This window comes from Ahaetulla prasina, chromosome 2 (assembly GCF_028640845.1).
Source record: "Ahaetulla prasina isolate Xishuangbanna chromosome 2, ASM2864084v1, whole genome shotgun sequence".
NCBI classification, from domain to species: Eukaryota; Metazoa; Chordata; class Lepidosauria; order Squamata; family Colubridae; genus Ahaetulla; species Ahaetulla prasina.
In genome coordinates this window covers 201,792,361-201,815,368 of record NC_080540.1, presented here as the reverse complement: position 1 = coordinate 201,815,368, position 23,008 = coordinate 201,792,361, and the positions used below count along the sequence as shown (strand labels likewise).

General features: G+C 39.1%; 1 protein-coding gene across 1 annotated transcript in view; it reads right to left on the bottom strand.

Annotated features, from left to right (window-relative positions):
- The window catches only part of PDE6B (phosphodiesterase 6B), a 47,997-nt gene extending 31,352 nt beyond the window's left edge, over positions 1-16,645 (bottom strand). The window contains exons 1-11 of the mRNA XM_058173229.1: positions 16,178-16,645; positions 10,489-10,641; positions 10,277-10,366; positions 8,497-8,637; positions 5,931-6,005; positions 5,784-5,848; positions 3,642-3,708; positions 3,287-3,334; positions 2,172-2,321; positions 891-1,034; positions 477-542 (exon numbers count right to left, since the gene is read on the bottom strand). Of these exons, the coding sequence (XP_058029212.1) occupies positions 477-542; positions 891-1,034; positions 2,172-2,321; positions 3,287-3,334; positions 3,642-3,708; positions 5,784-5,848; positions 5,931-6,005; positions 8,497-8,637; positions 10,277-10,366; positions 10,489-10,641; positions 16,178-16,645 (1,467 nt within the window). The remainder of the gene's footprint in view (positions 1-476; positions 543-890; positions 1,035-2,171; positions 2,322-3,286; positions 3,335-3,641; positions 3,709-5,783; positions 5,849-5,930; positions 6,006-8,496; positions 8,638-10,276; positions 10,367-10,488; positions 10,642-16,177) is intronic.
- Between the last annotated feature and the right edge of the window lie 6,363 nt (positions 16,646-23,008).

Here is a 23,008-nt window from a genome sequence, read left to right as displayed (position 1 = left end):
ATAATAACAATTGATATTTACTTAGCTGAAACACACTTTATATATATATATAATGTATATATCATAAGGAGACATATCAAGAAAGACATAAAATCATGGTGCTAGAAGCGACCTTGGTGTCGTCTAATACAATTCTCTGCCCAAGGCAAGATTCCTTATTTCATCCTCGATAAATGGTTGTCCAATCTTTTCTTGGAAACCTCCAATGATGGAGCACCCATAACTCCAAGAAGCGAGCTGTTCCACTAAGTAAAGAAATTTCTCCTTAGCTCCAGGTTGGATTTCCATTTGGCTAGTTTCCACCCATTGCTTCTTGCCCTGCTCTTAGGACTATGACCTCAGGACATCATTATCTGCTTATATAATATTCTCCTATGTAATGTGCAACCAAATAAAAGATTTCCCAGTTTAGATCTGTAATCTTTAAAAGAAGGGCATGATGCCACAATAAGGCACTCACAACAATCGACACTTACTAGAAGTTCCATCAGTTCATCCTCTTTACATTCATTCACCTCTTTGCCAAACCTCTCTCTTGTTGGCTGTGGAGGAACACAGGCATGTTGAAGTTATGAGCACACAAGAAGTGTATTTTGGAATCTAAAGCAGCAGATGGATAAAACTTGCAAGCTTTCAGTATCACCAACATATTTTTCTGACTGTTTAATGATTTCCAAAAAACAAAAACAAACCTCAAAAACAAACCAACAATCCCAACCTTGTTCAATGCTTGTTATTTACTGATGTTTAATGATTGGTCTTATCTTGTAGCAGACTTCGTAGTGATCAAGATCCAAAGAGTTCTCAATCCCTTAACAGTTGAAACAGAATTAATCAAGTAATAAGGAATAGAGAGAATTAGAATAGAGCCAAATCTTTAAAAGTCATACCAAGAGCTCTTGAAGTTCCTCCTGGTTACATCGTACATGGTAAAGCACCATATCCTGTGCGATGTCCTTTCTGTTCTCCAGTTTATTCATCTTATCATAAGTATCAGTATTGAGCACAGACCAGCCCAGAAACTGTGTTAAGGACTTGAAAAACAAAAATATTTTATTAATAAACTGGAGCTAATCTCCTTTTTGCCCTGCCCATTTCTTTTTCGCTGAGTTTTCAATTTTTAATAGCAATAGCACTTAGATTTATATACCACTTTACAGTGCTTTCCAGACCTCTCTAAGCAGTTTACAGAGTCAGCATATTGCCCCCAACAATCTGGGTCCTCATTTTACCCACCTTGGAAGGATGGAAGGCTGAGTCAACCATGAGCCTGGTGGGATTCAATCTGCCAAACTGCTGGCAGCCGCTGATCAGCAGAAGTAGCCTGCAGTACTGCACTCTAACCACTGCGCCACTCTTGAATACTCTTGAATATTATTTTTTTCCCCTGGATTTGTATATTACTGCTATCCTTTTTATGTGAAAATGAAGTGCTCAAGGGAACTATCTTCATTGATTGAAACCAGAGAATAGCAAATTTTTAAAAAAATGGCAGTCATCAAAAAGATTTTTGGATAGCGGGATTGATGATACTGTTCTGTTCAGTCATAATCTGTTAATAATGATGACTGTGTAAACCCAATAATTCATCCAGGAAGTTATGGGACTATTTCTTTGATAAGGAGTCCCAAATAGAATTTGAGCTCAAAATAAAAACAAATTACACACGTGGCAAAGAATGTGAAAGATCAGAGGAAACAGGAAGAATGGGAGTTTAGATAAATGAAAGATATCAGGATAATAGAAAAGAAAAGCTATTTCTCAAATTGCTATCCTATAAATGTGTTTGAGGACATTTAGACTACAACTTCTAAACTTCCTCAGAATATGGCCAATGGCCAGTTCGATATTCATATAAAGAAAGAAGTGAGATATCAGCTTACACATAAAAAGATCTACAAAGGAGAGGTATATTAGGGATAATATGAAACCACCATTTATAATATTATCAATCTTAATCTTATTCATTAGATGTTCTCAGCCCAATGTTTCTTTATGTGCTATATGCAGTCAAAATTCAAGGCAACAACGGAAATGGAACTGTGCTGAATGGATTGGTTTATTCTGTTTGTCACACTGGAAGTTAAATTAGCCACTGCAGAACTGTATATGTAATCAACTACTTTATGGGAAACACACATTATATTTTCATATCCATTAATTATGCCTACCTCCATTAGTGTTTCGTCCTGTTCATCAAAGGGCTTCCCATCTTTTCTATTGTAAAATGTAGCAACACCTACAATTTCTTCTTTTTTGTTGACGATTGGCATTGAGAGAACATTTTTGATGATCCATCCTGATTCATCAACAGGGCCTTTCTTAAAACACCAGCAATGTTAGTATTAAACAGATCTAGGGCTAACCTGCAGATCTTGTAATAATAAAACTACCGGTATTTATATGATGCAAATCTGTTACTAAATCAAATGTTGTGTACAATGTTTTCTTTTTGATACGATTTTCATAGAAATAGACAAATTGATGTGCTCTAGAGCAGGGGTCTCCAACCTTGGCAACTTTAAGACTTGTGGACTTCAACTCCCAGAATTGTAATCTGGGAGTTGAAGTTCACAAGTCTTAAAGTTGTCAAGGTTGGAGACCCCTGCTCTAGATGATTTGCTCTTTAATCTGAGGACTTTGACCATATTAGTAAGGAGTGCAGTGGCTCACATGGTTAGGATCCTGGGTTGGAGTTTAGCAAGCCTATGTTTGAGACTCAAGTGCTGTTGCGTGGTGAGGTGAACTTCCATCATTCACTCCACTGCTTTGACAGGGACGTGAAAGAAGCCCCATGGGTGTCCCCCATGCAACAGTGATATCACCGGCTAATCATTTTGACTTGGAAATGTCTTAAATGATGCTTCCAACATGAATTGGGGGGAGGGGGAACCATTTTAGTTGGTCAAAATATGTAAACACTTTAGCCCGTAGTTCAAAAGATTTCGAGAACATTTGATTGTCTACAACAGGGGCCTGCAAACTTGGCTCTTTTAAGATTTGCGGACTTCAACTCCCAGAGTTCCACTGGCTGAGGAACTCTGGGAGTTGAAGTCCACAAGTCTTAAAAGAGCCAAGTTTGCAAACCCCTGGTCTACAACTTCAAAAAGGCTAGGACTGACCCTCCCTAAGTTCTTCGTAATTTTATCTAATTGTCCCCAGGGACAGGTTGCCAGATTGTGCTATAGGCACAACATAGTAAAATAGTTAGCTTGAACTCTGCTCGTTGTTCACACCTGGCACCAGCAGAGCAAATATAAAACTCTTATGAACAGGCTTATAATACCTGAAATGTAAACATTTCATCCGCTGCAATGTTCATAATATTGCAAATCTGAAAAATTGCAGGAAAAAAAATATGTGTCAATATATATTTTGCTATTTTGAAAATTAAGTAAAAACTGAAAGTATATATGATTGACATATTATGGCTGTGATCCAAGAATTTATACATATTTCATTTTTTAAAATTGAGGCCATCCTCATACCATGAGTGGCTATTGAAACTTCTCTTTGATTCAAACATAGTTCTTATTTGGGAAAATAAGCCCGTATTATCCATGAAGAATTTATCACATAGATCTTTAGTTCTTGGCCAAAGTACTCTTGAGTTATGTAAAGAGGTCAACATAAATACTTACAAAACCAGTTTCTGCTACATAAGTAGGGAGGCCACTGCTCAGTGCCCAGTGATCTTCTTTGGGATTTCTAAATAGAATAAAACATGAAAAATTAGGCTTGATAGAAAAAGAATGCACTTAAGTCAACCATGAAATGTACTTTCTATTCTTTCTTTACATGCTTTTTAAAGTAGTCTAGTATTTTTACAAAAAAATCTATGAATTTGAACAATTAATTGAGGGAAGGAACAACAACAAATGACTTGCTAATGAAGTATGTAGATATAGCTGCATTTTCACTATTTTCAGTAATAAACCAACATGTTTTACAGGTATCAACTGAAAACATGAAAACATCACGAAAAATTGTGGCACAGAAGTTGATCACTCAGAGTTTTAAGTATGTAAAATATTGAATAGGTTCAACTCCTCAGAACGATAAATTTGTACTGAAGAAATGAAACCTGGGAAGGAATTACGTAAGTTTGTATGAACCAACGAATTACTTCCTACTTAAATCATTTTAGAGTATATTCTTTGGATAGTTTTCTGATATAATACCTTGTTCATCACAGAACACATGGCACTGTCTAATCCATTTATGTATCTTCAATGTCACTGACACATTTACTTATCCAGATAACTTCCAGTTGATCCAGTTACATAATGTTTGAGACACTTTATGACAGGGCTGTATGCAAAGATGCCATATATCGTATTAATTCTTTTCTTCCCTTTTCTCTGCAGCAGGGGTGTCAAACTCGACTTCATTGTGGGCTGCATCAGGGTTGTGTTTGACCTCAGGGGGCCCGGGTGGGCATGACCAGAATGGGCATTGCCAGTTCGATATCACTCATGTCCTGTGGCTGTCCAAGCGCTCTGCCAGTGAAAACAGGTTCCCGAGCTCAGTTTTTGGCTGCGATGGCCTCCTGCAACCCTCTGCCAGCAAAACAGAGTTCGTGTTTGCTGGCAGGGGCACTGCAAGCTGGTCATTCGCTGTTTCCACGGCAGCCCTGTGGGACAGATCTAAGCACACCGTGGGCCGTATTAGGCCTGTGGGTCTTGAGTTTGACACCCCTGCTCTACAGTTACATTGGAGTGTCCCAGCAATAGATACATTTTCAGCTCAATTTTCTTCATTCATACTTTTAGAATATCTATATTTATCTTAACTTACACGGTAAACTTGTTATTAGCTACAGATTCATTGTAGGACCTGTGCTCGAATTCATACATTTGTATTTTAAAAAAAGAACCTCATTTCCCACCAAAATGAGAGAGGCAGTGTATTACTTATTCTCATAAAAAGGTGTAAAATATGTTAGGCTGAGAATTAATTATCTTTATAAGTGAGGGAACATCTGAGCTCAGTCACAACACTCCAACTCTTTCTTCTCAGCTTGAGGTTCTCCAGATGGCAAAGACTATAACTCTAGAAATTCCCAAATAATTCTCAATTAATTAGGCTGGTTGGAAACACTATTTCAACACATCTGAAAGGCACCACGGAGAGGGCAGTACTTACAACAGCGCACTGATTTTCTTTTTTTACTCTTTATTAAAAATGATCTTGTATTCTGTAGAACGATAGTCAGATTGTATCATTGATGCAATGAACATGAATTTGGACAAACTCCAAGAGACAGTGGAGGACAGGGCAATGGTGGGATTCAGCCAGTTTGCACCGATTCAGATGAACCGATTGTTAACCTCACCCCATTCCTAAGAGGACTATAAGGGGCATGCATAAGAGCACAAAAGTGCTTCTCCCTGCTCCTCCTCCTTCCCTCATGTCAGCCGCTCCGTTGCCCATTTCTCCATTGCAGCACAGCGCCCAGGATCCACTTTGATAGCGGGGGTGGTGGTAATTTAATAACTGGTTCACCTAGAGTCAGGTTGGCAATCACTGGACGATCATCCAGCATGTACGGCGGAGCTGGATGATGGGGATGGGCCACAAGTCCCACAACACTAGCCTGACCCTGGCTGAACCAGTTGTTAAATTATTTGAATCCCACCACTGGTACAGGGGGTCTGTCATGCTATGGTCCATGGAGCGGTGAAGAGTCAGACTGAACAACAACATTCTATAGACTAGATTGTAGGAGTTGACTGCATACAACTTTGTATCAATCCCCACCACCCCCGCAGTTATTTACTTACGGGATAACTTTAATTTCTTCCTTTCCATGTAAAATATAATCAATGACTTTATAAAAGGCAATTTCCTACAAAAAAACAGAAACCAGAGCTGACATTCATAATAGGAAAGCCAACAGAGAAAGATATCTTATCTGGTTAGTAACTTACTCTGCCATCTGGAGTTCGAGGTCCTGAATAAGGTGGAACTTCACCCATTAGTACTGGCCACAAGTCAAAGAATTCCTATAAAGTGAAATAAAAGTTAAAAGAGAAATACATTTTAAAAAGGAGAACTATTCCTAATATACTTTTTTTTTTAGTTTGGAGAAATATCTTTTCCAAACAGATGTTCTTTGTGAGACTGTTTTTTTAGCATTGTATGACAGATTCTGGTGGATTAGGTTTGCAATTACTCATCTGTCTGATAAAGGAGGCTGTTTTGAATATTTGCGTCATTCTTCCCTTGCTCAAATCCAAGTAACTCGAGTAAATTCTGAAATTTAAGTACATGAAGTTTGCATATGAAAACCCCCACCTTTCACCCCTATCATTTCCAAAGGAAAAGATGAGCTGTTGCCATTGGCACGGAAACAATAAATTTAACCAATTTAACCAATAAACTAATACGAAATTGGGAAAACATTCCAAATAAATTGTTGGACTTGCACAATTCTGTAGGAAAGTATGGCGGACAAATGCTGTATTTCAATGACTGGGCATATAATTTGTATATAGAAAGGCCAATTTGTGAAACTAAATATGGAGTCCTTGGTTACTCTTTGAGCTTTGTTGATCTAGCAATTGGTGATATTACTTAGTTTGGTAATGAAATTTCTGCAAAAAACCCACCAAATTAAGAGAGTACCAAGGACACCACAGTTCAACTCGGAGCTACAAATGGACAGATGGACTATGTGCATACTTCTTAAAAAAGATTTCCACTAATAAAGCAGAACCCCTAAGCATAATTTTTGAAAAAGCTTTCACGACCAGTTCCCTTCCCAAACTTTGATCACTTGCCACGGTCATCCCTATCTTCAAAAAAGGAGACCCCAGCCTAGTTGAAAATTACAGACCTATCTCTCTTTGCTGTGTCATTTGCAAAGTAATGGACTCTATCATCAACCAATCCATTACCCTCCATCTAGAAACAAACAACCTACTCTCTAACAAACAATTTGGTTTCAGAAAAAATTTATCATATAATTTACAACTTCTTCACTGCAAAAACATATGGACTACAAATCTTGATCAGGGCAAAGCAATAGATGCAATCTACATAGACTTCTGTAAAGCTTTCAACTCAGTAGTACATGATAAACTTCTCCTAAAACTAAAATCCTACGGCATCTCAGGACCCCTCCACAATTGGATAACAGCTTTCCTATCAAACAGACAATAAGTGGTCAAAATTGGTAATGCTCTATCAAATCCTATTCCTGTTAAAAGTGGCGTTCCCCAAGGCAGCGTTCTTGGACCAACGCTCTTCATATTATACATTAATGATCTCTGTGACCATATCACAAGTAATTGTGTTCTCTTTGCTGACAATGTCAAACTATTTAACACCAACAACAATACAGCTATCCTCCAAAAAGACCTTGACTTTTTATCTGAATGGTCTAAAACTTGGCAACTCCAAATCTCAACCAGCAAATGCTCAGTCTTACATATTGGAAAAAAGAACCTAAACACTAAGTACAAGCTTGATGAACATTACCTTACTGATGACCCCCACCCTGTTAAAGACCTTGGAGTTTTCATATCAAATGATTTAAGTGCCAAAGCCCACTGTAACTACATCACAAAAAAGGCCTTAAAAGTTGTAAACCTAATCTTGCGTAGGTTCTTCTCCAAAAACACTACACTACTAACCAGAGCATATAAAACATTTGCTAGACCAATTCTTGAATACAGCTTGACTGTTTGGAACCCACACCACATTTCTGACATCAATACAATTGAACGTGCCTAGAAATATTTTACAAGAGTTCGCCACTCCTCTGAATACAACAAAATACCTTATGCCACCAGACTTGAAATCCTGGGTTTAGAAAATTTAGAACTAAGCCGCCTTCAATATGACCTGAGTTTAACTCACAGAATCATCTATTACAATGTCCTTCCTGTCGAAGACTACTTCAGCTTCAATTGCAACAATACACGAGCACACAATAGATTTAAGCATAATGTTAACCGCTCCAATCTTGATTGCAGAAAATATGACTTCAGTAACAGAGTTGTTAATGCTTGGAATACACTACCTGACTCTGTGGTCTCTTCCCCAAATCCCCAAAGCTTCAACCAAAAGCTATCTACCATTGACCTCACCCGATTCCTAAGAAGTCTGTAAGGGATGTGCATAAGAGCACAAGCGTGCCTACCGTTCCTGTCCTATTGTTTTCTTTCGTTATATCCAATTAATATAGTTATTACATACTCATACTTATATATATGCTTATATATTGTATAGTTATTACATGCTTATGCTTGTATATACTGAGTGACAAAATAAATAAATAAAATAAATAAATATTCTCATCTATCAAAATTAAATGTGTTAGGGGAATATTTTGAAGAATAGCAGATAATAGCACTGTAAATGTTGCAGTATTTTGGTTGTTTCATTCTGATGTTGCTGCACAAATATTTTGACGTAAATGGAAGGGGACATGAAAACTTGTGGAACTGAAATAGACAAGCTTATATTGAGCTACACTTAGGAACAATTTACCTTTTGCTTATTCATATCCAGAAGACCTACTGAATACCTGTCACAATTCAAATACGCTCTCACTGTGTAAAAAGATTTGTGGAATTGTCTTTCGATGTCAGTCAGTTCTTCAAATACTTTATTGCCTGACCACAGTAAAACCTGCAGAAGAGCAAAGCAGGTAAGATAAATTGCCTAGACAATCTACTGAATTCAGAAGCACCATTTCTGATTTCTCATGGACAAAGTCAGGCCAGGCTTCATAAACAATTTATTATAAAAATTACGTTAAATGTTAACATTCATTGTTATTTTCTTTGAAACACTTCCTTACTCGTTTGATCTGTGATATTTGAACATTCCTAAGGAAAAAAATTTAAATGGGAAAAAAAAAGTGATTGCAGTATGATATGTGTGTGTACGTGTGTACATGTCATATGTGTGAGAAAGAGAATGATGATTGTATACAAATACATGTGTTATGAATATGTGTTTGATGATAATTGCACATGGATAAGTGTGTGGGGGGTGTTGGGGGAGTGTATGAATATGATTTTGGTACACCACCAATCAAATTGGAAGACTCCAATAGGCACACAATAGGATGATAGTAGAGAAAATAGCAGTACAGTGGTACTTTGGTACTCAACTGTTTTGAAACTCATTGAATTTGGTACTCAAAGCATTTTGACAGATAAACGTTGTCTCAGTACTCATCATTTGTTTGGTACTCAACACCCAAGCTAGAACGTCTTGATGTGCTCATTAAGTTGTTCTTTATGGGAAAAAATTGTTTGGTTCTCATTGTTTTTGGCACTCATCACACCTCTCAGAACCAATTAATGATGAGAACCAAAATACTACTGTATAGAGCAGCGGTTCTCAACCTGTGGGTCGCGACCTCGTTGGGGGTCGAATGACGATTTGCCAGGGGTCGCCTAAGACCATCGGAAATATGGGAAGTATACTTGCGAGTCGAAGAATCGCGCTCCAATGGTTGATTCCACAAGCCAGCTGCAAGCTCTTCAAATCGCTAGCCGAATTCGGCTTCAGGCACGATGAATTAAAAAAGAGAGAAATCTTTGCTCTGATGTCTTCCTCTCAAGCCAGCTGCAATCACTCCCAATCGCTAGCCTAATCTGGCTTCAGGCGCCATAAACTTAATAGTGGAGGAGTCTCCACTTTAATGCCTCCGTCCTGTATTAAAGGAGTTGCAGCATGTATTAAAGGGGTCGCAGCACTATAAAGGTTGAGAACCACTGGTACAGAGAGTGGGTGGTAATCAGCAAAATCCGAGAGTTTATGAGTGAAACTGAGAAGTACCTAGGACACTTATAGAAAATCATTTGAATTTTCGAAATTGGCAGCCTGTGGGCTGGATGCTCATGCACAGGCCATGCCTACCAGTAGTGGGATTGAAATCCCGGTTCTACCGGTTCGCTATTGGTAGCATGCGGGCTACCATTCCAGATTTTGAAACTAAGCAGAGAGAGAAGGCCAAGAGCCAAGAAATATAAGAAGGCAGAAAAGGTCCAACCCCTTTTGGTTTCAATAAGGGTTGTTCCAGTCCTGTTCTGGTTTTGTCACCTTTCTATGATCCTCAAGACATATAGTCAGTAATTTCTGAAAGCCCTTTGACAGAAGATGTTCTTGTCAAAACAAAACGGTCCTGAGTCTCAGTCACATTTTGAGAATTTGTTAAAAAATTGGCGCCTTCTACACACATACATGTGCACACGCACGTACACACACAAACAGATAGGTTTAGAGATAGCAGAGAAGCTTAGAGAAGTTTCCTCACCTGACCTTTTCGTGTTTCGCAATTATGAAGGTAGCTCAGATGATAAATTTTGAGGTTCAAGGAGGCAAAATTGAGATACTTCAGGAACAGCTGAGATATTAAAAAAAAAAAAAAACTTTGCTCAGTTACTCAACATATGGCAATGCAGTTACATTTAAATGTAGATGTTGGGGACTAGAGAATATCTCAGAAGATGATTTCCCAGTACTTACATTTTCATCTGCACTGGTGAAAAAGGGGCCTCCGATCTTATTCACTGCCATGATCACAGCAACCACGTCTTTGCCATTCATTATTGGTGTGGCAAGAATGTTCTTTGTAGTAGACTCAGTGAGTTCATCAACAAATGTACTAAACTGTTGGCACTGTTTTTTAAAAAAAAACGAAAAGAAATAGGAACAATTAACATGTAACCTAACAGCCTAACCCTTTTTTTAAACCCTTCTTAATACAGCATATACAATACTATCGAAATCATATTTGATTTTTTTTTGTTCCAAAATTATTCTTGGTATGAATTCTGTTTAAAAACAGTGTTGTCATGTTAGGTAGGTTGTCCTATAGAGCAGGGGTCTCCAACCTTGGCCACTTAAAGACTTGTGGATTTCAATTCCCACAGTTCCTCATCAAAGCTGGCTGAGGAGCTCTGGGAGTTAAAGTCCACCAGTCTTAAAGTGGCCAAGTTTGGACACCCCTGCTTTAGAGGTGCAAGGACAGGGATACACTAATGTGCAGGTCACACTGAATGGGAGGAGTTTTGACCCAAATTTGGAACTGATCTGCAGCAAAGCTATATTCATCCTGGGGGGGGGGGAAACCATGTTTGAGATTTTACAATGATTCTGAAGTATCTGAGTCCAGCGCTGCCTCTCCATGGACTCACAATCTGTCTCCTTTCATCTGCAAATAATATATTTACCAGTAAGGTTCTACATGCTCTGTCCTTCAAAGTAAAAATTCACCACTTTACTCAACTGGATGCCATAGAGATCCCTTGGAAATTAAATATGATAAATTCTCTAGGGAAAATGTGGAAGCTGCTGTCTTAACATATTTAGAGGGCATTCAACTGGGGAAGGGTAAATTACACAGTGAAGGCTATTTACAATGTCACACCTCAGGGAAAGGGGAATCAAGCTGGTTTTAATTCCACGTGGAAGAGACTATTTGTTTACCTTACCTACTGTATCCTATCTATGGGTCTGTGATGAGCAAATGACCCGGTTATGAAAGCATACTTAACAATGAAGTAATCCCAGCAGGAACCGTTTATGGACTGCAGGGATTTGAAATGAATAATACTGGCTTATGTGTGTGTGCAGATACAATAGGACACAATTTCGATTTTAAGATTGGGAAGAAGTTCAATATATTTGTGCCATATGGCACAAATATTTGTCATCTGGAAGGGAATATAAGTAGTCCTCAACTTATGACCATAATTGGTCATTTGGAAATTTCAGTTGTGAGACAGTTGTTAAGTGAATTTTGCTCAATGTCTTGTCGCAGTTGTTAAGTGAATCACTGCAGTTGTTAAGTTACTAACACAAGTCAATCTGGCTTCCCCATTGACTTTGCTTGTCAGAAGGTCGCCAAAGGGGATCACGTGATCCCGGGACACGGCAACCGTCATAAATATGAGTCAGTTGCCAAGTGTCTGAATTTTGATCATATGACCATGGAGATGCTGCCACGGTCATAAGTGTGAAAAGTGCTGAAAACTTTTTTAGCCCTGTTGTAACTTTGAACGGTCATTTAATGAACTGTTGTAAATTTAGAACTACTTGTACTTTTGTTTTTGTCAGGCTCTAACAATCAGACCCACATGTGTGGAATTCAACGAAGCTACTTTATTGTTGTATGTTTATTCTACAGGAATCTCCCCAGACTGGTAGCTTTCCCCTCGGAAAGACAAGATAAGGCTCATTGCCATTCAGGGTGGAGTGAGGGAATCAGACCTTGCCTCTTGGGTTTATCTAAGGATTCCACGCTAATTTTCCCCTTGGGCCCTCCTCCCAACTGGGATGGTTGCTCGCCAACAGTTTTCCACTCAGGAACTTCCCTGAAGGCACTATTCATAGACTGCCACAACAGTTTTGCTGATTCCACTCTGTTGTCCTTGGTTAACTAAGTTAATTTACTTCCAGATCAGCTGCCACACAGCACATGGAAATGTTCTAGTTTCTAACTTGAGAGGCTGATGTTCTGAGGCGCTTAAGTGCAGGTGAGTCATTTTCCATTGTCAGGAATTTCCATTTCTCTCTCTTAGGATCCTCCCCTTCCACCCTCATTTGGGAGTATCTATTTCTTTTTTTAGATAGGCCCTGACAGCTTGTTGGCTTCCCTTCTTAGCAACAGTAGTGTTTACCCAATGAATGGCAACCGTAGGGACACAGTGTTCTCCAGATGATTAGCTAGAAGGACCATTGATTGGTTCTCAACCCTTCAAGGACAACTGTAGTGTGAGCAAACCTGGTTAACTTCAACCGGTTTCTTGGAGAGTGAAGCCAGTAGCAGTGTGGAAGTGCTTCTGAAATGAAAATTATTGCTATCTTATAATGTAGTCATACCCTTCTCACTTTTCTTAAGCAAATGTTAGCAAATTATATTTGAAAATCCTTTGAATATTACTGTTCAATGGTGACTGAAATTTTTAAGTTCTTTGAAGAACTTAGAAAGAGCCCTGTATTATTGGAGTAAACAACCATCTATTTCAATGTCTGACCACTAATAGGAGAAGAGCAGTCCCCTGTCCATTCTTCCAAACACCAGGCATCTAGAGGCATGTTCCTTCTTGTGCACCAATCATACTTTACTAATTCAGACCCCCTTAAAGATGCCTTTCAATTTTTGCAATGCTTCAAAGTTATTTGATGATACACCTTTCAGTTTAGTTGCTTGAAACAAGATAGTTGTGCTCAGTGGTGGAATTCAAATAATGATTTCTTCCAACAACCAGTTCATCAAACTGCTCAGAAAGTTAACAACTGGTTCTCCTGAAGTGGTGCGAACTGGCTGAATCCCACCACTGGTTCTGATGATGTTTCAGTGAGCTCAATTAGAAAATAATGACCTGATTTCATTCAATTTACTTCCCCTTATAGTTGAGGGATGGGAGTAAGGTAGGAAGTTTGTGTATCCACTGTGGGCTGGAATTAGAATAGAATAGAATAGAATTTTTTATTGGCCAAGTGTGATTAGACACACAAGGAATTTGTCTTTGGTGCATATGCTCTCAATGTAAAATAAAAAGACAAAATACATTCATCAAGAATCATAAAGTACAACACTTAATGATAGTCATAGGGTACAAATAAGCAATCAGGAAACAATATCAATATAAATCGTAAGGATACAAGCAATGAAGTTACAGTCATACAGTCATAAGTGGGAGATGGGTGATGGGAACGATGAGAAGATTAATAGTAGCGCAGATTTAGTAAATAGTTTGATAGTGTTGAGGGAATTATTTGTTTAGCTGAGTGATGGCGTTCAGGAAAAAACTGTTCTTGTGTCTAGTTGTTCTGGTGTGCAGTGCTCTATAGCGTCGTTTTGAGGGTAGGAGTTGTAAGAATTAAGAAAGTAGATATAGAACTGATACCTTGCAAGAAATCCTAAACTGCTATGGGATCTTCTGAGGATGTCATGTGGTCTGAAAATTTAATGGATAGCCAGTGCTGTGAATCACTCTTCTTAGGTTCAACCTAAGAGTCATTATGTGAGATGGGCAGCTATATAAATGTGGTAAATACATTTTTAAAATAACTTTATGCAAGTCTACAGTATTATGTAAATGTCATCATTTTCCCCACAAAAAACCATACATTGTGCAAGAGAAGCTCAGAAGATGCTAAACCTCCCATCGATGGACATACCAGTTCAGAGTCAGAGTTGATAGGTTTAACCTCCATATCATCCCTATAGAAATATCCATGTTTTCGCCAATTTGTTCAATATAAGCCCCTCACTCCAAGCCAGTATGGCAGAGGTAGTCAACTGAATTGCCATGGCATTGGAAAGGAAGGTATGGGGTGGGAAAGAAGAGGGGGGAAAAGATCAGTAATGCCCCATTGGGAAATCAAGAAGAATCCACCAAGAAAATAAAGGAGGAAAAATCCAAAGTGATAGAAACAAGGACCAAACCAGTGGTTTGGAAGCACATTCCACATGTACAGAATAACAAAATGCTAATAACAGTCTAGCCAGAAACATACAGACCAGAGAAGGCAATTTAAAATGAATGGATAGATCAGAAGGGGGGGGGAAGAACCCCTCCTCCCAAAATAATATTACAAAGAGAATAAATAAGAGAACTTAATCTCTATAGAAAAGGGAGCCAACAAAGAGACTTTGTTGCTGTGCTAAACCACAACAAGAGAATGGAAAAATAGATGAACACACGAGGAATGTAAACACAATTATTCTGTTTTTCTTATTGTTTCTAGGTTTGCAAAAGGTTTCTTACGCTACAACTCATGATGTGCGACAGATCTGAGATTTAAAGAGCTGCTGCTCTTGTTCTATCTTAGGCACATCAAGTAGAGAAATAGCACAGCCAACCCACCCCTCTCCATAATAAATAAGCTTCTACAGTGGTACCATGGTATTCATCATAAATTGGTTCTGGGAGGCACGATGAGTGCAAAAAACAATGCGTACCAAACAAATTTTTCCCATAAGGAATAATGTAGTGAGTCATAAGACAGCCAACACCAACAAGTTCTAACCTGTGCACTGAGTACCAAACAAATGATGAGTACCGGGACAAAATGTTCACATTAAAATGCATTGAGTACCAAATTCAATGAGTTTCAAAGCAGCTAAGTACCAAGCTACCACTGTATATATTCATTGGTTTCTTCCATTAAGAACATGAGCAAACTGTGCTGAATCAGACCAAAGGTTTAAGTTGACCAGGCAGATGAATCCAGAAAACCAAGTTCATGACATAAGGACAATTATCCTCTCTACTGTTGCTTATAACCAATGGAAGTTAGGCTATGCTGCCTTCCATTCTGGGGATGATAGCCACTCAACAAGAGTTTTGTCCTTTGAATATCCAATCCCATGTGACTGTCTATTCTTCCTTTAAAACAGAGGTCTCCAACCTTGGTCCCTTTAAGACTTGTGGACTTCAACTCCCAGAGTTCCTCAGCCAGCTTTGCTAACCGGACATTTTGAAGAAGCAAATTCCTTAATTTAACGAACAGCTGTCTGATGCCTGTAATTACTTCTGAATCTCTCACATTTTAAGTCATTGGATGATCTCTTGTTTTAAATATTACGAGGGAGGGAGAAAAACATTTTCTGTTTTTAACTCACTATGAATTATTTGATATATCTCCATACAGGTATTTCCTTAGGCCAAAGATAGGCAACCTGATGATCTCCATTAAATAATTCCCACAATCCTTTGCTTAGGACATGCTAGTTGGGGCGAAGGAGAGGTAAAGTTGGTATTAAGTTGTCTATTTTGATCTAAAAAGGCTATATTTTTTTTCATCAAGGGTAGCTGTATCTTCAGTGGCTTCCTGAAAGTCCACAAAGAATTGCCAGTTAAAGATAAAACTTCCTACTGAACAGCTTCATCTCCCTGTAACTTAATGGACACATCCATGAAATTTTCTTGCCAGCAATAGGGAAGCAATTTGCTATTGTCTCTTTCGGGGGTATTTCTGCAACTTTTCAATCTAGCCTACATCCTTGGTTTCCTAAACATATACTGGCTAGAACTGAGCCTGCTTAGCTGTTTGAGATCAGCCAAGGGTGGCTAGGTGCTGTTGCTAGTCCCTAAATCATAGTGAAAGAATCCCGGTCTTCTTAAAACCCTTCTGAAATATGAACATTAGTTAGTTTTTATTCTTTGGCATTTATCAATAACAGAGTAACCGCAAGCCTTACCTCAGGAGCATTCTGGATGTTTATGGTCTTCTTGGTCTGAGCAACATGGCCCAATACACCCGTGTCCAGCGGGAAAACAATTTCGGAGTCAGAGGCCACCAGACATTCATCCAAGGTGCTGTCCTTATGAACGTTGAACAGCCGGCTAGCCAGCTCTGGGATGCCATTTCGCTGCCTGTACATAAACAGACTGCACCACGCAGCATTGATGAGAGCACTGATTCTTTTGAGGGTCTTGAAGACCACCTTCTCCATGTTGATGCTTTCCTGCATGTCTTGTATCAGCTCAAAAAGCGTTTCTGTTTCTACCGGGTCCATCCCCTCAAAACCCATGCTATCTTCTGAGGACTGTTCACCGTTCATCTTGGGAGAGAAAACTCTATCCTCCAGTTTCTTCTCGAAATACTTCTTGGCAAAATCTGGATTGCTATCCAAGAAAGTTTCAACTTCCTCTTTGTTGATGCTCATGATGGGAAATTCTGATTCTGGAGAATTTCAGGCAACGGCTGTGCAGAATAAGGTGGTCCCACAAATACAGTGTTGGTGTAGAGTGTGGAGATTATAATCAGCAAGGCAATTATCCAACAACAAGCTATTGTTGTTGACCAGGGTGTGGGAGAGCAGATCTTCTTAACCAAGCAGCTTAAATGACTGGTTTCAAATAAGGGCGTATGTATATGTGATTATGATGTTCCCCTTCTCCTAATGGTGATAGTAAAACTGAAGTAAGCTTCTTGGAGTCTAATTACATACACACAGCTCAATTGTAATCCTTAGCCAGTCAGTTTCCTATCTAATTACACCTGTTCTTAGCAGGAGTGTATCTAGTCAGGAAAAACTAATAGAATAGAATAGAATTTTATTGGCCAAGTATGATTGGACACACAAGGAATTTGTCTTGGTGCATATGCTCTCAGTGTACATAAAATAAAAGATACCTTCATCAAGGTACAACACATTCAACACTTAATAATAGTCATAGGGTACAAATTTAACACTTAATGATACAATTATAAATGGACTGATATAGAAATGGCCAGAAGAAGCAGTACTACATAGTACTATGTATTTTCTCTAAGAAATGATAACCTGGTTTTTTTTTATGGAAGAGCTGGCTTATTGTAGCTGGCCATGTGTTGGATTTCTGCTTAAGGCATTCAAATGCTTGATGTCTTTTCCTGCTTGGATAATCAGCGAAGAGAGAAGCACACATACAGGTATCAGTTATATTGCCTGAAATTAAATGCTCTTGAGTCGGGTGCAAAAGAAGACCTTGTTCCTTTCAATTCTGCATTAGCCAGAGCTCTCCCAAAATATGAGCTTTAGTTCTGGATGTTGCCTTCCTGGAAAAACATTGAAAATTTTGAAGGTCTCCAGTGGAAAGCCTATTAGATGGCCAAGGATCTGGGAGGAAACTCTCACAAATAATAGAAGGCTTGGATATGTCTAGCTTGGAAAAACAAAATCTCGATGAATGGCAATGAGGCATACAGGTGTCTGCAAGGTGTCAAAAAAGCCTAGATGAGGTGTATTGGCAATGCCCGCTTTTCATATGTGATCAAAACATTTCCTTGTTTCAGAGTGTTTCATTTCTTTCATCAGTCCGTTAGATGGCACTACAGCTCAACAATTGCAATTTCAAAGGCTATTTCACTCAGTGAAATCTCTCCTTCTAGCATATGTTGAAAATCCTGAATTAAATTAGGATGTACAAATCACTGAAGACCAAGACATGTTAATCCTCAGCTTTGCTCAAGATTATTACATTGGACTATGGACATCATATTCAGAAAAAATGCCAAGAAATACCAGAGATTTAATTTGGGCCAGATCTGCAGTACCAAAGTGTTATTGCAATTGCAATAGCACTTAGGCTTACATATTGTCCTATAATGCTTTACAGCATTTTCTGGGTGGCTTACAATGTCAGCATGTTGCCCCCAATAATCTGGGTCCTCATTTTACCAAACCTTGGAAGGATAGAAGATTGAGTCAACCCAGTGGTGAAATCCAATTTTTTTTATTACCAGTTCTGTGGGCATGGTGTGCCTTGGTGGGCGTGGCTTGGTGGGTGTGGCAGGGGAAGGATACTGCAAAATCTCCATTCCCACCCTACTCTGGGGCCAGCCAGTGGTGGTATTTGCTGGTTCTCCGAACTTCTCAAACTTTCCGCTAGTGATGGATTGGGCGAACCGGTAGCAGCGGACCAGCCACCCACCCGGACATGTACGCAAGCATACGAGCGCCCACAAGCAAACTGGTAGCAACGGGTTTTGAAACCCACTACTATCCAGAACCTGTTAGAACCTGCTGGATTTCACCCCTGAGTCAAACTCAGTAGTTTGAAGCAAACTGGGACTGAACACAACTAGAATAGAATAGAATAGAATAGAATAGAATAGAATAGAATAGAATAGAATAGAATAGAATAGAATAGAATAGAATAGAATAGAATCTGGAAGGGACCTTGGAGATCTTCTAATCCAGCCCCCTGCTCAAGCGGGAGAACCTATACCATTTCAGACAAATGACTGCCTAGTATCTTCTTAAAAACCTCTAGTGATGGTGCATCCACAATTTCTGAAGGCAAGCTGTTCCACCAGTTAATTGTCCTCACTGTTAGGTAGTTTCTCTTTAATTCCAGGTTGCTTCTCTCTTTGATTAGTTTCCATCCATTGTGTCTTGTCCTGCCCTCTGGTGCTTTGTAGAATAATTGACCCCCCTCTTCTTTGTGGCAGCCCCTCAAATACTGGAACTCGTTTGAGCTGAATCTGGATTTCAAGAAGCTCAATCCAATTCATCCAATGCTAAACAGGGCCATTGCTTCTGTGAAAAAAAATCTTCGCTTTTTTAGCAAGTGCCAAATAATGGAGACAAATGATAGAGACAATTGGATTCAGTAACTGTCAAGGCTCACTTCATATCAAAGGGATCATATTAACAATGAGACCACCGAGGTCAACCCAATCATAGTGGAATGATAATTATTATGATTTGTTTCATTCATATTTTATAATTTCTCAGCAGTGCACACCATGAATAGTGTCAGTTGTCAGATGATCCCACAATTATTTACTGGTGTTTAGATAAAGTTCCTTTTTTTCCCTTACTTTATTCTTGGATGACATGATTATCAAATCTTGTTAATCAAGTCACTTGTGGAAACGTATACTTGCAAATAATTAAGTAAAAGACTTTATATATTGCCTCCTTTCTCCCCACCCCCAAAATCAGCTCCTTATTATCGGGCCTTACCAAGGAATATTATTGTCTGGAATGTTATTATTTCCTTGAGCACATTTTACACATAAAACTCCTGTCCTTCTTTCTGAAAATTGTTTCACAGAGAGCTGATATCTGTGGTAAATGTCATTAAATCTATCCCCAATCAACCACAGGTGGTTCTAGATTTACAGTCATTCATTTAGACCATTCGAAGTTACAATAACCCTGAAAAAAGTGACTTATGACCGTTTTTCACGCTTATGACAGTTGCAGTCCACGGTCATTTGATCAAAATTCGAATGCTTGGCAACTGGTTTGTATTTATGACGGTTGCACTGTTCTGGGTGATATAATTAGCTTTTGCAACCTTCTGACAAAGTCAATGGGGAAGTGAGATTCACTTAACAATTATGCTACTCAAATCAAATCAAGTTTATTGCAGTCGAAGACCAGAGACTAGAACTAATAAAAGCACTTGAGGAATATCCAGTTAAAAATTCTAGAATAAGGTAATAAATAACAGATAAAATTCATATTAAAATCACAAATTGGCATTCAATCTGTCAGTTACACGAGGCCTAACTATACCATAGTATCAATCCTTAAACTGTGAGGCCCATAGTCATTAAAATACTAAAATGCAAAAGAGTAGTAACGCAAAAGGGTTTGCTACATTAGTTGTGTAAAATAGCTATGGTGGATTAATCACGTGTTTTCGTCAAACCCCCAGTGCTGCTGCGCAGAATCCAGCCACCTGTGCTGTAATCACAGTCTACTAACTTAATAACTAAGAAATAGAGTAATTCACTTAATAACTGTAGCAAGAAAAGCCATGAATGGAGCAAAACTCACTTAAGAAATGCCTCACTTAGGAACAGAAATTTTGGGCTCAATTGTGGTCGTAAGTCAAGGACTACCTGTACTTTTTTCTTCTTCTTTTACATGAAAGGTATAATTGGGTTCTTCCTATACTAGATAACGGGAAGGATGAAGCTTCAAATTGCACTTTAAATCTGGAAGACTGAGGACTGAGTCCAAATTGAGTTGGGACAATTCCCAAATTCTGAAGCTGGTTTCCCAACCATACCCCATGGTCTGTACATGACCCTAATAATATTGATTGATTAAATAATAATATTAATCCTAGCAGTTCATGCTTTATTTGCTAAGAAAAGCAGGTTTCCTTTTGCCAGTGGCCAAGAGGCAGCATATTCTGGTAGCCTTTCCTGTCTTTCTTTTTTAGCCAACAAACCATGATTACTACTTGGATATTTTAATACTACCTTGTTCTTTGGACATTTGTACTTATTTCTGTTTGGATTATTTTAATGATGATGATCATTGTCCTTTGATTACTTACTCTCTCTCCTACTCTTTTCCCAACCTCTCTTGCCCTTCCCCTGCGAATATGGCTGAGTTGGCAGTAAATAAAACAAAAAACTAAATAAAACCAAGCAAGAAAGAAATAACATTCAGAGAAGAATTGGAAACAGAAAAGATATGCACTCTATAACTGTCTGGTTAGGTTCTGCAACCCAACAAGACAGACACAGACTTCAGAGGATAATTAGGACTGCAGAAAAAACAATTACTACCAACCTGCCTTCCATTGAGGACCTGTATACCGCATGAGTCAAAAAGAGGGCTGAGAAAATATTTACAGACCCCTCACGTCCTGGACTGTTTCAACTCCTACCCTCAAAACGACGCTACAGAGCACTGCACACCAGAACAACTAGACACAAGAACAGTTTTTCCCCGAATGCCATCACTCTGCTAAGCAAATAATTCCCTCAACACTGTCAAACTATTGACTAAATCTGCACTACTATTAATCTTCTCATCGTTCCCATCACTCATCTCCTTCCACTTATGACTGCATGACTGTAACTTTGTTGCTTGTATCCTTACGATTTATATTGATATTGATTGTTTCCTGATTGCTTATTTGTACCCTATGACTATCATTAAGTGTTCTACCTTGTGATCCTTGATGAATGTATTTTGTCTTTTTATATACACTGAGAGCATATGCACTAAAGGCAAATTCCTTGTGTGTCCAATCACACTTGGCCAATAAAGAATTCTATTCTATTCTATTCTATTCTATTCTATTCTATTCTATTCTATTCTATTCTATTCTATTCTATTCCATTCCATTCCATTCCATTCCAGTGGTTGAAGCTATTGCTATTGCTATTCAGCCCAGGTCATCTCTTCAAGATAGCAAGTCATTATTCTGCATTTATTTATTAAATTTCTAATCTGTGGTTCTGTCTATATGTCACTTAAGGCAGCTTACAACCATTAAAAATGAAAGTGATAAAACATAGCAATGAACATTTAAAACATTAAAAGGATGCAATGAAAACCAAGACCACGTTAAAATGAATCTAAGGAAAGGAGTACATTAATTCACTGAACCATTAAAAGTTGGACAAAATAGAAGGATGCTGCCATTTTGCTATGGACTGGTGGTGTAAGACCCAAACACCGCCTCCCTGGGGAGAACATGCTGGCTGGGGAATTCTGGGAGTTGAAGTCCACAAGTCTTAAAGCTGTCAAGGTGGGACACCCCTTCTGTAGAGAGACTTAAAACCTAACTATAATTTATAAAGAAATGGTGCTATCGTGTGTCTCCGGAGATAACATGTAACCCCATTGAAACAGAAAAGGCAGTTTTGACAATGTCTCTGTCCATTTTTAGACCATGGGAATTTAGCAAATCACATGTTTCCTCACTTCAAAATCTGGCCTCCACTGGCCTCCTTAAAACCTTTTGTTGACATATGCCTTTTTTCCACAGTTGAAGCAGTATTTGATCCTGACTGAAGGGCTGCCTGCCTGGGATATGAACTTCTTTAGCTATTTAAATCCAGCTTCAAGAGAGTTATCATATTCAGCTTAGCTTATCCATAAGTGAGTAGGCTGGCATTTCATTGCCCTCTGGAGAGCCATGGGGACATGGCCCGGAAGGAGGTATAAGGTACCCAACTAACTGATCAGATACAGAACACGCAATGGCTGAAAATGATTGGGATCAACTGTTTGCATTTGGCAATGCTCCTGTGTTTTCTTTTCCCCTTGCAGACCAAGACTGTCCCCTCACCGATCGTTTTTAGAACAACCAACTGCATTAAGCAAATGCCACCAGTTAGGTTAGGTCAGGGGTGGGCTTCAAAATTTTTAGCAAGGGTGGGCGTGGCCTCGTCAGCCTCCTGCCCCACGGGCTATGGGCTATGGAGGCATTCCTCGAGCCTCTGGGAGGGCAAAAATGGCCAAACACCTGAACTTCTGGTAGGCCATTTTTCGCCCTCCTCAAGCCTCCGTATGCGCCCTGCATTTACCTGCATCCAAAACAGTCCGCTTGGGGACAGGATGGGGTGGGCAGGGCGGGGCCAGCCAAGAGTGGGATTTGGAGGTTCTCTGAACTGCACAGAATCTTACCTAGAGGTTCTCCTGAACCCCTGCGAACCCCCAGCAGTCCACCCCTGGGTTAGGTGCTCTTTGGCAAGATGCCCTCAAGAGATGTACTTTTCTTCTCTGCTCCCATTCCATCACCCCCTCGCCTCTCGCCCTCGGCGACGGCAGGAGCATCTGACAGAG